Here is a 13,935-nt window from a genome sequence, read left to right as displayed (position 1 = left end):
AACTGGAGTAGGCTTTCACCTTCACCGTAAGGGGCCGAACCAGTATAATCCTCGCGTCCTTTGTCCCGTTTAACCCCTTTAAGCTTCCTAGTTGCGATGGTTCCACGATTAAGTCCTTGCACGAGGACATCTGTCGTGACAATTCCACGATAGTATGTCTTATTGTACTGTTTCTTATCACGCTGTGCATGATTGTGCAGTCCATCCCGAGCCCATATCGACGTGTCTTCGTCGGATGATTCTTTGGGCCCGTCGGATATGAACAGCGATTCACTCCCGACCGCCTCCTCCCCCCACCCTACGGACGACGCCGAGGTGTTGTCTCAAAGGGAACTGAACCAAGGGGAGACAGTTCCGGAGGCGCCCCAAGGCGACATTCCAGGCGCTGGGCGCACCAGGGGCAAGACTCCTCTGGGCCCTAACGCCGGGGGCAACAAGTCTAGCCCCAAGCCGAATACGGCGCCAGAACCTCCAGTGGTTCCGGATTCTGTCAGGCAACCCCTCGCTAAGGGGGACAAGCCGTCTGTGCCGATGGCCTCTGTCCATCCAGAGGCATCGGACCACTTGCTGGAAGTGCTTCGCGGCGCTTCCATTGACGAAGAGCACCGCACTATCATGAGTGCGGTAGTCAAGAAGGTTCAGTCCGCTAAGAGCGGACTGACTGAAGCCTGTGCCAGCCTCCTAACTGGCTTTGAGGTATGTAACCAAATTGTAAGAAAATGTTATAGTATAGACAGTAGCCCCTGATGCTCTGTTTGGCGTTCGCGAAGAAAGGCCGAATGGAGGATCAAATAATAATCGTAGGAGTCTAATCAAAATGTGTCTATGTGAATAAGCAGGCTTCACTTCTGGCCGCGGCTGCTCGTACTGCTGAGGTCGCTGCACTGAAGCGAGACCTTGAGCTGTTCAAGGAAGAGCTCGGCCGTACCAAGAGGCAGCTCGAAGAGAACAAAGGTAAGTGACACCCCATCCAAATATTGATAAAGAAAATTTTGGTTTTGGAATAATAGGATTGTCATGAATTTTGCTAGGGGCCACGACCAAAGTGGCGGCCCTGCAGAAGGCACTATCCGAGGGCGAAGACAAACCGTGCAAGGAGCGCATCGAGCGAGAGAAACAAGAGGCCCGATTAGGCGAGGTGCAGCGAGAGCTCCAGGCTCTCGTCAAGAAACACGAGTCCTTGGAGCTTGACTCTAAGACGCAAGGGTCCGAGCTTGCGAAGGCCCTCGAAAGTGCACAACATGCCAATGCTGAAGCCCAAAAGGCCCTCCAAGAGATTGAGGCGGTTAAGAAGATAGCGGCGGGTAAGGCATTCATTATGCAAAGCAAGCATGTGAAGGAAACTTTCTTTTTACTTACCCGAGTTCGGAACTCTCCAGGAGCGTTCGCAGATCTACCCCGCAGTGTGTCAGATGCCGCGGAGTTCTACCGGGCCAAGGAGGGGAGCTCGACGGAGAAGTTGTTCTGGTCTCAGTATACTAGGACCGAACACCCAATGCCCTTGAGCGACCAGTTGAAGCAACTGGTCGAGCTTCACAAGGCGTCCGAACAGGCCATGAGGGGTCTTATAGTCCGGATGTGGCCTGGCGAGTCCCTTCCTGGTAGCTACTTCGGTCTGGTGAGGCGGCTTGCGAATGCCTACCCATGGTTTGAAGTCATAAAGCGATCCGTCTACATCGAGGGTGCGCGTAGGGCTTTTGCCCGGGCGAAGGTGCACTGGGCGAAGCTGGACGCCGAAAAGCTAGTGAAGGAGGGGCCGCCGGAGAGCAAGGAGCATCGCCACCCTGAAAAGTATTATGAAAGTGTCCTGAAGGGTGCTCGCCTTGTGGCGGAGGAATGTCCTAAGGATGTAATATTTGAATAAATGTGCTCATGCGATCCTGTAATATGAAACGAGTTCATTTGCGCTATGCAACGCTTGTGAATTTAAAATATTACCTTCTGTGCGGCCGTTTATAAAATCTGAGAGTTGGCCAGTCATCGGCTTCTGCCCCCATGTAACTAGTACTGAGGTGTTCGGGATAAACCTGAGCACTCTTTATCCCAATTTTCGGTCCTTCGAGGGAGGTGTTCAGCACAACGAACCAGGCAATCGGACTATAAGGCTTTATCACTCTCACTTAGCCATAGAAGTCTACAATTTTAAATTTTGGCGAAGCCCCTAGTATTTGGAAGGCCGAATTTGGGGCGCTATATACGCCTAAGTCGGGCAAGGCCGACTCCTCGGCCGAAGCGAAAAAAGTCTTTAAGGACTTGAGGCCTCTCGAACAGCGACCAGCTCTCGCCTTATCATGACAGTGAGTTTTCGGCTTTCTCTACTGAGGTGCTCGTCCGGAATTACCGGGACACAATCGCAGTAGTTCTCCCAGTGCTACCTTAGCCGATATTGCGGAACGTAAGGTACCAAAACATGGGAGCCGGGCAAACCCAACTATTGACCCAAGACATGATTCGGAGCTGATGCATATAGTGCTATAAGTTCGGGGTGCCGCACTGTCGAAAGTGTTCGGACTTCTCACGCCGTATTTATGGGGTATACTGAAGCCCCTGGCGTACTGGTCGTACCAGAATGTACGGTTGCGATTTGTCGTGAATAAGCAGACAAGGAAAAAAGAAAGGGTAATGCAATAATAGACTAATGCTATGCATTGTTATTAAATAATACGTCGAAGTGTACGGATACAAGTAGTGCAATAAGCAAAAAAATAGAACTATTTGACATGTCCTATCCAAGGGCAAGCTGCGTATGGGTATTTAAAACAGGTATTGCAATCGTTATCAGAGACCACCTGGGGGTTTCCTTGTACGTCAGAGCTTCTTGCTTCCTTGGTATTTCCTTCCCGTAATGCGTCCAGCAATCGGACTTCCGAAAAGGGCTTCCAGAGAGTAAGGTCCTGAAAGAGAGAAAATGTTAAAGGTATACAGCCCCTGGGGCGGTTGAGCTGCATTGTGGGACGTGCCCTGGCCGTGCCCCCGCCTATGCCCATGGTATTTTTATTGCGTAATTATGTACGCGCGGCACAGATTTCATCGCTTGACTGGGACTAGGACGGAGGCCGAATTGCTAGGCGAGCTCTGAACGTGCCAGGCGATCCTGTTGCAGATTATTCCAGACTCGCTTAAAGGTGTCCGGGGGCTTTATCGCCGAATTGGCGGTTGGCCTTGAAAGGCTGATGTGTGCTTCTTCTGCGAGGGCCGCAGTGTGCTCCTCCGTGCGGAGTGAGCGTTCTGTGTTTCCATTGACTGTTATAACCCCACGAGGTCCTGGCATTTTGAGCTTGAGGTATGCATAATGCGGTACCGCATTGAATCTGGCAAATGTGGTTCGCCCGAGCAGTGCGTGATAGCCACTGTGGAACGGGACGATATCGAAGATTAACTCCTCGCTTCGGAAGTTGTCCGGAGATCCGAAGACCACTTCCAGTGTGATTGAGCCTGTGCAATGGGCCTCTACACCTGGGATGACACCTTTAAAGGTGGTTTTAGTGGGTTTGATCCTCGAGGGGTCTATACCCATTTTGCGCATTGTATCCTGGTAAAGCAGGTTCAGGCTGCTGCCACCGTCCATAAGGACTCGGGTGAGGTGAAATCTGTCAATGATGGGATCAAGGACCAATGCGGCAGAACAGCCATGACGGATACTAGTGGGGTGGTCCCTGCGATCGAAAGTGATCGGACAAGAAGACCATGGGTTGAACTTTGGGGTGACTGGCTCCATCGCATAGACGTCCCTTAGTGCACGCTTCCGTTCCCTCTTTGGAATATGGGTTGCGTATATCATGTTCACCGTTTTCACTTGGGGAGGAAATTTCTTCTGTCCTCCTGTGTTCGGCGGTCGGGGCTCCTCCTCATCGTCGCTATGCAGCCCCGTTTCCTTGTTTTCGGTATTCAACTTGCCGGCCTGCTTGAACACCCAGCATTCTCTGTTGGTGTGATTGGCTGGCTTACCGGGGGTGCCGTGAGTTTGACACGAGCGATCGAGTATGCAGGTCCAAATTGGACGGGCCCGGGTTGCTTCTTTTGAACGGCTTCTTCCGCTGACCGAATTTAGAGCCACTGAATCCGGCATTGACTGTCGTGTCTTCAGCGTTGTCACCGTTGTTGTGGCGCTTGTGTCTATTGCGACGTGGTCTGCCGTTACTATCTTTGGCATGTGAACTGCCATGACTTCTTGATGTGTTGTTGCTGCGAGCCAGCCAGCTATCTTCGCCCATGCAAAAGCAGGTCATGAGTGTCGTGAGGGCTGCCATAGACTTCTGCTTCTCCTGGCCGAGGTGCCGGGCGAGCCACTGGTCACGGATATTATGCTTAAATGCCGCTAATGCCTCTGCATCCGGACAGTCAACAATTTGGTTCTTCTTAGTTAGGAACCGAGTCCAGAATTTCCTGGCTGATTCCCCTGGCTGCTGAGTTATATGGCTCAAGTCATCAGCATCCGGTGGTCGCACATAAGTGCCCTGGAAGTTGTCAAGGAATGCGTCTTCCAAATCCTCCCAACTGCCAATGGAGTTTGCAGGCAAGCTATTCAGCCAATGCCGAGCTGGTCCTTTTAGTTTTAGTGGGAGGTACTTGATGGCATGTAGATCATCACCGCGAGCCATGTGGATGTGGAGGAGGAAATCCTCAATCCATACCGCGGGGTCTATTGTGCCATCATATGATTCAATGTTTACAGGTTTAAAACCCTCTGGGAATTCGTGATCCATTACTTCATCAGTGAAGCATAGGGGGTGTGTGGCGCCTCTATGCCGGGCTATATCACGATGCAGTTCATACGAGTCTTGTCTGCTGTATTCGGCCCGGCCAGATTTGCTTTTAGTATATCTGGCGTGACGGTCATCGTCCCGCATTGGGACGCGCCCCCGTGATCCATAGATCGATCTCGCATGTCCTGCTTTGTTTTCCAATACGTCTCGCAGGTCCCGTGTGTTGCCCCGGGCCTTGGTATTTTTGTTTGAATGGCGGCGGGGTGCGGGCTGGACTTCGGGCTGGTATGCCCCTCTATCTCTGCCACGAGGTGGCCGATCAGCCGCATCATACGCTGGTGATGTAGGTTTTAATGCTTCATCCTCGAGTTGGGGTAGCAACCTGCGCTTTGGGTAACTCTTGGTTGGGCGCTCGAGTTCATATTCCTCGGCCGCCAGGACTTCAGTCCATCTATCCGCTAGCAGATTTTGATCAGCTCGAAGCTGTTGTTGCTTTTTCTTCAGGCTGTTTGCTGTGGCTATAAGCCGACGCTTGAAGCGCTCCTGCTCGACGGGATCCTCAGGCACGATAAATTCTTCGTCGCCGAGGCTCACTTCATCTTCGGAGAGAGGCATGTAATTGTCATCCTCTGATTCTCCATGTGCTGCCTGTTCTGGAGGGCTAGCTTGTTCATCCTCCCGCTCGAGATCTGGCTGGAGGGGATTGTCGTCGTCTTCGGCACTATCCGGAGTGTTATTGTCTCTTGTGCCGGTATCGCTGCTTTTGCTATGGCGGGACTTAGAGCGGCACCGCTGACGTCTGTGCTTGGATTGCTGCTTGGAGGGATTATCCTCCGTTGTCTTATCGCCTTTGCCTTCTTTGGGGGTGTCCACCATGTATATATCATATGATGAGGTGGCAGTCCAGCGCCCTGTGGGCGGTGGTTCTTGTTCGTCTCCTGCATCGTCGTCCATACCGTCGATGTCTTCAGAGCCGAAATCGAGCATGTCGGTTAAATCGTCGACAGTGGTACTAAGTGGGTGGTGGGTGGGGAGCGAATTTCTTCGTCGTCTGCATCCCATTCTAGCCGGACATAGTTCGGCCAAGGTTCTCCTGACAAGGAGAGAGACCTTAATGAATTTAGCACATCGCCAAAAGGCGAGTGCTGAAAGATATCCGCAGAGGTGAACTCCATGATCGGCGCCCAATCACATTCGATAGGCATGGACGCAGGCGGTTCGGGGCCTGTGGCCGGGGATGAATCCGAGGATCCGGCGACACAGGTCTCATAGGATGTGAAATCTGTATTCGGCTCTATCGCCACTGAATGTGTGGCCTCCGAGGCGGGGTCCATCCACCCATCCTCGGACGGCGTAATCGACTCCAGATCTAGGGCCGGAGTAGGCACAGGTGTGATCTCCCGAACACTGTCCGGCGGCAGAGCTAAGTCGTGCTCGTCGTTACTGTGCGGCGCACCTGACGTGTGCTCGAATCCGTCAAAGATCAAGTCTCCGCGGATATCGACAGTATAGTTCAAGTTTCCAAACCTGACCTGATGGCCAGGGGCGTAGATCTCGATCTGCTCCAGATGGCCAAGCGAGTTGGCCCGCAGTGCGAAGTCGCCGAACACGAAGATCTGTCCGGGGAGGAAAACCTCACCCTGGATCGCATTGTTGCCGATGATCGAAGGGGCCATCAAACCTTGTCGTGACGGCATAGTGGAACTCTCAATGAAAGCACCAATGTCGGTGTCAAAACCGGCGGATCTCGGGTAGGGGGTCCCGAACTATGCGTCTAAGGCGGATGGTAACAGGAGGCGGGGGACACGATGTTTACCTAGGTTCGGGCCCACTCGATGGAGGTAATACCCTACTTCCTGCTTGATTGATCTTGATGATATGAGTATTACAAGAGTTGATCTACCACGAGATCGTAGAGGCTAAACCCTAGAAGCTAGCCTATGGTATGATTGTTGTTGTCCTACGGACTAAACCCTCCGGTTTATATAGACACCGGAGGGGGCTAGGGTTACACAGAGTCAGTTACAAGGGAGGAGATCTACATATCCGTATTGCCAATCTTGCCTTCCACGCCAAGGAGAGTCCCATCCGGACACGGGACGAAGTCTTCAATCTTGTATCTTCATAGTCCAACAGTCCGGCCAAAGGATATAGTCCGGCTGTCCGAGGACCCCCTAATCCAGGACTCCCTCAGGGGGCGAGGCCCATCCCGTCCGTCGCCGCTCCTCCTCGCTTCGACATGCGGCGCCATGTAGGCAGGCAGGCAGCTGAGGTGGCGCGGTGGTAGGGTCTTCACGAAGATCTGCATGCCGCCACACAGGCGCTTGTTGAGTTGGCCTGGAAGCTGCATGTCGCCACGCAGGTGCCTGCCCAGCTGGTTTGGGCTAGCAGCTGCATGCGAACGGCGGTGGAGACTTGGCTGGTGCGGGCCTGGCAGTGGCCCTGCTGGCGTCTTCGGCGAGAGCCTTGCCGGGGGGTCCGGCAAGGGTCTTGCCGTGGCGCGCTGTCGTCCCCAGCAAGAATCTTGTCGGGGGTCTCGTGGCTCTCCTCGGCAAGGATCTTGCCAAGGATCGTTGTCTTCTAATCCTCATCTGATCTTGAATATGTCTTCACAAAGATCTGCATGCCACCACAGAGGTGCCTCCCGAGCCCTAGCCCCACGTGGCTGATGGTGTTGGGGACGTGGTTCAAGGGTGGCTCGCCCTGTTGGTGTTTGGGCACGCTGCCCCGGCAAGGGTCTTGCCGGGGGAAACTGCTCCGCCCCTCTGCTTCTTTGCGTTCTTGGTCTTGGCGTTGCTCTGGCTGTCTTGGGCTTCGGTTTTGCCTTGGTTTACCTCCCCTGCTCTGCTTGCTGTGGCCGTGGGTGCGGCTCCGACTGCCCGTGCACAGGTAAATGGGTACAAAGCCTTTCGATTCCAAGGTTTGTCTCCATTACTCTAACTTCCTATTAACCCCTGTCCGACTATCATCAACTAGCACCACATCATCCACAAAGAGCATACACCATGGGAATCTCCTTGTATGTCCCTTGTGACCTCATCCATCACCAAGGCAAAAAGATACGGGCTCAAAGCTGACCCCTGATGCAGTCCTTTCTTAACCAGGAAGTGATCAGTGTCGACATCACTTGTTTGAACACTTGTCACAACATTATCGTACATGTCCTTGATAAGGGTAATGTACTTTGTTGGGACTTTGTGTTTCTCCATGGCCCACCACATAACATTTCGCAGTATCTTATCATAGGCCTTCTCCAATTCAATGAACACCATATGCAAGTCCTTCTTTTGCTCCCTGTATCTCTCCATAAGTTGTTGTACCAAGGAGATGGCTTCCCCGGTCGACCACCCAGGCATGAAACCAAACTTGATTTTGTATCACACTTTTCATTCTTCTTAAGCGGTGCTCAATGACTCTCTCCCATAGCTTCATTTTATGGCTCATCACCTTAATTCCATGATAATTAGTACAACTTTGAACATCCCCCTTGTTCTTGAATATTGGTACTAATATACTCCTTCTCCATTCTTCCGGCATCTTGTTTGCCCGAAAAGCTTGGTTAGCCATACTATCGCTATGTCCCTGAGGCCTTTCCACACCTCAATGGGGATACAATCAGGGCCCATCGCCTTGCCTCCTTTCATCTTTTCCAAGGCCTCCTTGACCTCAGACTCCTGGATTCGCCGCACAAACACATGCTGGTCTCATCAAAGGAGTCGTCCAGTTCAATGGTAGAACTCCCATTCTCCCTAGTGAACAACTTTTCAAAGTACTCCCGCCATCTATGCTTAATCTCCTCGTCCTTCACCAGGAGTTGGTCTGCTCCATCCTTGATGCACTTGACTTGGCCAACGTCCCTCGCCTTCCTCTCTCGGATCTTGGCAATCTTGTAGATGTCCATTTCGCCTTCCTTCGTGCCTAACCATTGGTACAGGTCCTCATACACCCGACCCCTTGCTTCATTGACAGCTCACTGTGCAGTCTTCTTCGCCATCTTGTACTTCTCTATGTTGTCTGCACTCCTATCCAGGTATAGGCGTTTGAAAAAATCATTCCACCACCAGGTATCCTTAGCTTCGCTTCTTCTTCCCCTGGACACTCCAAACTCCTCCAAGGCCACCTTGCGAATGCAAGTCGCGATCTTCATCCACACATTTTCCGCATCCCCTCCTTCCTCCCAAGGGCCCTCCCTAATGGCCCTCTCCTTGAACGCCCGAGCTACCTCCTCCTTGAGCTTCCACCACTTTGTTCTAGCGACTTTGGCACGATTACCCGCTGGACACGAATCAGAAAGCGGAATTCAGCAACCACCAGCTTATGCTGAGGGACAACACTCTCTCCAGGTATCACCTTACAATCTAGGCACGCGCGCCTATCTTCTCTTCTCGAGAGGATGAAATCAATCTGACTAGAGTGTTGGCCACTACTAAAAGTCACCAGATGTGATTCTCTCTTTCTAAAGAGGGTGTTAGCTACGATCATGTCGTAGGCTAGAGCAAAGCCCCCACTTGCCACCCACACCTGTTAAAATTATACATCAACATCTACCATGCTAAAATTATACAATATGAAATGTTAAGTCATAACGCATCTACTGGTATTGATTTCACATTGTGAAATGTTGGTATTTTTTCTATAAAGTTGCTCAAACTTTACGAGGCTTGACTTCGGAGATATCTTATATGCGAACTAAAAACGACCGGAGGGAGTACATACAATCATTTATGAGAAGATATTGGTTAAAAGTTTGGTTGGATGAATCCGTCCAATAAATTCGGACGGGAGGAGTATGCCAGTAGTAGCACAGTCATACTACAAGTGTCTAGTACAATCTTGAGCTAATAAATGGCATAACTAGCTATGAGTGATTTGCACAAATCTTAACATTACACATAATCATTTATGAAAAGATTTTTGGTTAAACGTTTAGTTGGATGAACTCGGCCAATAAACCTGGACAGGGAGTGTCCGACAGTAGTAGTACACTTGTACTACACGTGTGTAGTACAACATTCATGAGCTAATATTTGTTGGCTTGCCTCCAAAGAAAGAAAATCAAACATACATCCATCCATTCATTCCCGAAGAGCAATACCAGAAATACCACTTCTCCCAAGGGTCCAACCCGCAAAGTTTGCCCGAGTAGAAACGCTCGTTCAGAACCTGCCTCGTGCCTTCCATTCGCAGCACAGCCCCTCGCTGACACGTGGGTCCCACCACATGCCCCCTTGCACTGTCACGCGGCTCCCGCATATCTAGTAGACTGGCCTTGCCCCGACTGCCAACCCACACTAGCTACCCCGCTTCACTAAAAATTCTGCCCCATTTACCAATTCCGAGGAGGCCCCTCCCCTGCGGCGACGACTACGACGAGGTACCATCAGCCGTCATGTATGGCGGAGTGTCCCTCGCGGACCTCGAGGTTCCGATGGTGACGCGGAAGGTGACAGAGGCGAGTCTATGGCATAATAAGAAGAATCCCCGACTAGGGGGCAGCGGGGACATGTGCTTCACGGGTCTCGGTGGGCGCAGGGGACTCGGCCTGGATGACAACAAGGAGGACTTTGAGGCCGACTTTGAAGAATTCGAGGCCGACTCTAGGGACTCCGATCTTGATCTCGGTCTTAGTGGGGTGGATGAGAAGGATGACGACGAGGAGGTCATCGAAATAAAGCCCGTCGCTGCTATCAAGAATCAGTCCCTCTTCCAAGGTATCAACCCTGGGTTGCTTGGGTTAGTTTTGAATCTATGTATCATTACCTTTAGTGATTGAGTGTTGTACCAAGTGATTGTTTGATTGGTTCGGAAACTGTTTGGTTGTTTGATTGGGTAAGAAGACAAATTATGGTGGGGTTCCTGTTGGAAGGCTATGTTTGGATTGGATGAGTTATCGTGAAGTGATTTGGATGAAGGGTTAGGTTCTTCCATTTGTTTGTTGTATTCGATTGGTAGGATGTTTCCAACATTGTCCCTTTCTATCACAGAAGCGATTTTGGTTATTAGGTTGTTGATTTTGTGATTTATACTTTTCGTGACCTTCGATGGTGGTCCATAAGCATACCGTTTAGTCAAAAGGGGTAGTAAATCCACAGAAAGGGTCTGATTTCTCCGTTTTGCTTAGAGGTCTTGCTCTCTTGAATTGTTTCCTTATGATGGTTGTAGGTGTGTGTGAGGATTGTTCTAGACTTGGTTCATTTATCAGTCTAAAAGATTATTCTGATAATCGTTGAATCTAGTTGAAAAATATCATTGATTCTGCATCATCTATAATGCAATTTGTAGATTAATAATTGCAAAATGGTGTCAAAGGTCTATAACGTGAGGTCAATTTATGAGGACCCTCAATTTTTCTTATTTAGTAAGTTGTGGTTTCATTTTAATTGTTTTACCGTCATCAAATTTTACATATAAATTCATATCCATGAAGAAATTATTTACTTTTTGTGGGAGAAGTTTGTGCGTATTGGTCCCTCTTAGAATTGACATTGATCTTCCAGTTCTGATGATTTAAGCACCATAACTAATGCCGGTTTTGGTGGTCGTTCAGCAAAAATAAAGAGAAAGAACAAATTCAGGGGTATCCGTCAGCGCCCCTGGGGTAAGTGGGCTGCTGAAATCAGAGATCCTAGCAAGGGTGTCCGTGTCTGGCTTGGTACTTTCAACAGTGCTGAAGCTGCTGCAAGAGCTTATGATGTTGAAGCACGCAGGATCTATGGCAACAAGGCCAATGTTAACTTTCCAGAGGAACCAATAGTTCCTCAGAAGCGTCGTACTCGCCGTGCTGCTCCTAAAGCACCCAAGCTAAGCGCATCACGGGAACCTACTGCCATACCAGTAGTCAACAACCTTGCCAACCCAAAGGCTTTCGTCTACCCATCTGCTGACTTTGCCTTAAACCAGTCACTTGCTCTGCATGAGAACATGTCATTTGTTCCTGCAATGAACTCTGATGCCCCTGTTGAAGCCTCTGTTATGAATCTGCACTCTAACCAGGGAAGCAACTCCTTTGGCTACTCTGAAATGGGTTGGAATTATGACACCAAGACTCCGGATATATCATCCACTGCTCCCATTTCTACCATCGCTGATGGAGTAGAATCTGCTCTTGTCCAGAGTAACCCCTACAACTCAGTGGTGACTGCTGAAGGAGCTGAATCTGCTGCGCTCGTCCAGAGTAACACCTACAACTCAGTGGTGCCTCCTGCTATGGAGAACAATGATGTCGATATCGTGGCTTTGGTGAGGCTTCTTATGGATGATGGCGTGGTCGAGCCGATCGATAGCCTTCTGAATTTTGATGTGCCTCAGGATGTCGTTGGCAACATGGACATTTGGAGTTCCGATGACATGCCCATGTGTGGCGAGTTTTCTGAGGGATCCAAACCTTGTATATAGGGACAAAGGGGTAAGCCTTTGCATATTGCATGTTTAGTCTGAGGTTGATAATATTTTCATCACTCTGAACTTTGTGTTCCGTGTTTCAGGAATAAGATTATGGAAGATTGGGAAGCAATATATTGTCACCTTCGGCTAGCATATGCTTATGTTCAAGCTTAGATGCAAAAAAATTGCATCCTGAGTCTGTTGTGTAATCGGCCCTTTCCCTAGTTGACTGTCTCTATGTGGCAGCCATTTATGATGAACCGTTGTCTTCATATTTTGTCAACTTTTATGTCTTCACTACCATTTCTGAATGTGAACATCATGGATCTATGTCCAATTTGCTTTAATTTATGCACCTGGTCGTTTTTCTATTTAATTGGTGATAGAAGTAACCAATATATCTTATTTTTTAGCATAATTTTATCTATTAAATATGTATTTGGCTGGCTGCTTGCACAATTTCTGTTATAGAGGTGTGCTAAATTATGGTTGTGCGCATATCCTATGGATGCAAGGGCTAGACGTTTCAATCTCTTTTTTGAAAAGGTGTGTATTAAGACAAACTGTCCTCTATATTATACCTCTTCATTTCAAGCTGTGGCAAAATATACCAGATTTACTAATCTTTGATACTAGATGCGTGATCATATGGAGTCGTTCTTTCTGCATGTAGTTCCTCTCACCGATGTAGTTCTTAGTAAACATTTAGTGCGCCTAATTCATGAGTGGAGGGATTTTCCATTTCAGTGCATTCTTATAGAAATGCATTTTAGTTTCCTCAGTCCCTCTCCAGGCCGGTGAGAAGCCTTGTGAACCACATACTTTTCACTTGATTTATTACCACAACCTTCACCAAATTGGTGGTCTTGTGTCACTGTCGTGTTACGCCCTTGATTTGATTGGACATCGGCATAAGTATATGTTAGCGGTAATCTTGATTAGAGGGTCAACTAGTTCTGTGGATGTACATGGCGTGGAAAGTTGTGAAGTCTGAGTCCATAGTACAGTAGGTTTGCTAGTTTTTGTTAGTTTAGGAATTAGTGTTCCTGAAGGATTACTAGTTACTAGAAGCAAACGCGTGCTTCGCTACTGCACTGTTTTCCATTGTTATGTCATATTTCTGGTTATAATCATCAAAAAAGTAATTCTTTAAGAAAATTCAGTTGCGATCAAATCACAGGCTAACATCATTCTATTTGAACAACTTCTAGTGCTTTCCTATTGCATTCATGGGATGACAGAGAACCTGAAAAGATATATTAGCTAGGTTTTAAGTTGTCGACAAAATGGTATGGGAAAACTGCAGTGTAGGATCTAGTAACTGAACCAGAAAGCTGGCCTTCTGGAAGTAACGATTAGAATAAAGATGATCTTGAATAAGATAGCCAGTAAAGATACCAACACATGCACACAAGTTTGTTATCTGAATCTATTGATCTTCAGTAAGAGGAGTGAAGCCAACTATTATTGTTGACCTCCTGATAAATTCAAAACATCTAGTAAGTGTCACAAGACCATCAACTAACTTACATCTTCAACCAAGCTTGATTCCTAGAGAGCATTCATCAGAGCATAATAGCAGAATTCATGACAAATCAATCTTTCAAAACCAAAAGGATAGCGGTGATGTCTTGCACAACACACATACTTTCAGACTCGCTATGGAAGTATATAGATAAACAAAGGATTATAGTTCCAAAAAGGAGAGTTTTATTACTTCCAATCATATAAAGTTTCTGACATAAATCTTTCCCAAGTCAGAGAAGACATGTCTACAGATTAAGAGTATATTTTTGTATCAACCTACAAAAACAAATCAATATGCATCTAAAAGTAGAGTGCTTGC

The 13,935-nt window shown here is 48.6% G+C and overlaps 1 protein-coding gene across 1 annotated transcript; it reads left to right on the top strand.

The window, feature by feature from the left end:
- Positions 1–10,031: 10,031 nt before the first annotated feature.
- On the top strand, positions 10,032–12,386 carry LOC123141119 (ethylene-responsive transcription factor 1-like). The gene is made up of 3 exons (XM_044560346.1): positions 10,032–10,417; positions 11,254–12,111; positions 12,191–12,386. The coding sequence occupies exons 1-2, from the start codon at positions 10,096–10,098 to the stop codon at positions 12,099–12,101; spliced, it is 1,170 nt and encodes a 389-aa protein (XP_044416281.1). The 5' UTR covers positions 10,032–10,095; the 3' UTR covers positions 12,102–12,111; positions 12,191–12,386.
- Positions 12,387–13,935: the final 1,549 nt, after the last annotated feature.

Source organism: Triticum aestivum, chromosome 6D (assembly GCF_018294505.1).
Source record: "Triticum aestivum cultivar Chinese Spring chromosome 6D, IWGSC CS RefSeq v2.1, whole genome shotgun sequence".
In the NCBI taxonomy this organism is placed as follows: domain Eukaryota; kingdom Viridiplantae; phylum Streptophyta; class Magnoliopsida; order Poales; family Poaceae; genus Triticum; species Triticum aestivum.
Note: the sequence above shows the minus strand (reverse complement) of the source record. Positions and strands in the feature narration are given on the sequence as shown.